General features: G+C 49.1%; 1 protein-coding gene across 1 annotated transcript in view; it reads left to right on the top strand.

Annotated features, from left to right (window-relative positions):
* Farp2 (FERM, ARH/RhoGEF and pleckstrin domain protein 2) overlaps positions 1 to 1,777 on the top strand; it is a 112,456-nt gene that overhangs the window by 102,854 nt on the left and 7,825 nt on the right. The window contains exon 21 of the mRNA XM_005361371.2: positions 123 to 212. Within this exon, the coding sequence (XP_005361428.1) occupies positions 123 to 212 (90 nt within the window). The remainder of the gene's footprint in view (positions 1 to 122; positions 213 to 1,777) is intronic.

The following is a 1,777-nucleotide window of genomic DNA, read 5'->3' as shown; positions in this document are numbered from 1 at the left end:
ATCTGGTAAACACACCATGGCTGGCTGTAGATCTGGTAAACACACCATGGCTGGCTGTAGCTCAAGTCTAACTATACTGACACTGAAGCTTTGTCCCTTGTCTGCATCTTTTCATCCCTCAGTTCTCAGATATGCTGCTATACACAAGCAAAAGTGTCACCGGGGCCAGTCAGTTCCGGATCCGTGGCTTCCTCCCTCTGCACGGCATGCTGGTGAGTGGTACCATGCTCACCTGAGGTTTGGTGTTTAGGTACTGGGCTATACTTCTGCCCCACTTCCCTCATACAGCAGCAAGTCTGAGGCCGTTTTCAGGGGTGAGCAGGCCACCTGGTGTTGAGGGAATATGCTGGACTGTTCTCGCTCTTCCTCATGGCTACTGTTCTCCCTGACCCCAGACTGCCCCATATTCCACCCATGGACAGCTTTCTAGGTCAGTCTCCTTTAGCACCTGACAGTATTCACCTATTTTGCCGACAACTTGGAGCAGGTTTTGGTATTAGCTGTTTCCAGATACCGTGTAGTTATGATGCTTACCCAGGAACAACCATTCCTTGGACAGACACAGGCTGTGGTCACTGAATGTGCCTGATACAGCACTGCCTGGGGCTTGAGCCACCGCTGCTGCCGCCGTGAACTTTCTGCACACCCAGCATGTGTGCCCACCAGGATGTCTGACATGGGATAACCGCTGGGCTTTAGCATAATCCAGTCTATCAGATCTGCCTTTGGAGGTTAATACAAACCTGTTTAAGAGCTGCAGAGAGGGCGGGCAGTTAGGAGTGCTTACTGCCCTTCCAGAGGACACAGGTTCGGTTCCCAGCCAGCACCCATGCCAGCCTGCAGCTCAGGCACCACGTGACTCAGTGCCATCTATGAGCACCTTCACATGGACGCAGACACACACATAAAAATAATACATATTGCCGGGCGATGGTGGCGCACGCCTTTAATCCCAGCACTCAGGAGGCAGAGGCAGGCGGATCTCTGTGAGTTCGAGACCAGCCTGGTCTACAAGAGCTAGTTCCAGGACAGGCTCCAAAGCCACAGAGAAACCCTGTCTCGAAAAAAAAATTAATACATATTTAAAAGATAAACGCTGGAGATGGCTCAGCACTTAAGAGCACTGACTGCTCTCCCATAGGACCCAGGTTTGATTCCCAGTATACACATGGCAGCTCACAACTGTCTGTAATGCCAATTCCAGGGGATCAACACTGTCTTATTGTCTAGGTGGGTAGGCACTGCATGCACATGGCATGCAGATATTCATGCAGGTAAAACTGCCATATACATGAACTAAAAGAAATAAATCTCAAAACAAATTTTAGAAAAAGAGAACCCTATTTAAAGTCATAGAGAGTCAGGAGACTAGAGCAGCGAGTGCTTCTTAACCTATGGGTTGCAACCCCTTTGGGCTCAACCAACTCTTAACAGGGGTCACCTAAGATATTAGAAAAGACAGGTATTTACATTATACTTCATAACAGTAGCAAAATTACAGTTATGAAGTAGCAATGAAAATCATTTTATGGCTGGTGGTCACTACAACATGAGGAACTGTACTCAAGGGCCGCAGCATTAGGAAGGTTGAGAGCCACTGCTCTAGAGGCTGTGTTGTCTTCATGTAGGCCCTGGAACCTGGCCTGAAACGTGTCCTGGAGACACTGAAGGCAAGGACAATGCAGTATGTGGTTCCAGGACATCTTAGCACCATGGTCATCTGTTGGCCCTCACATTGCTCCTTGAGGTGGTGTCTACCGCTGCAGCATCATACGAG

This window comes from Microtus ochrogaster, linkage group LG4, assembly GCF_000317375.1.
Source record: "Microtus ochrogaster isolate Prairie Vole_2 linkage group LG4, MicOch1.0, whole genome shotgun sequence".
NCBI lineage: Eukaryota > Metazoa > Chordata > Mammalia > Rodentia > Cricetidae > Microtus > Microtus ochrogaster.
The sequence above is the reverse complement of the archived record's forward strand: the minus strand, read 5'-3'. Positions and strand labels throughout refer to the sequence as shown.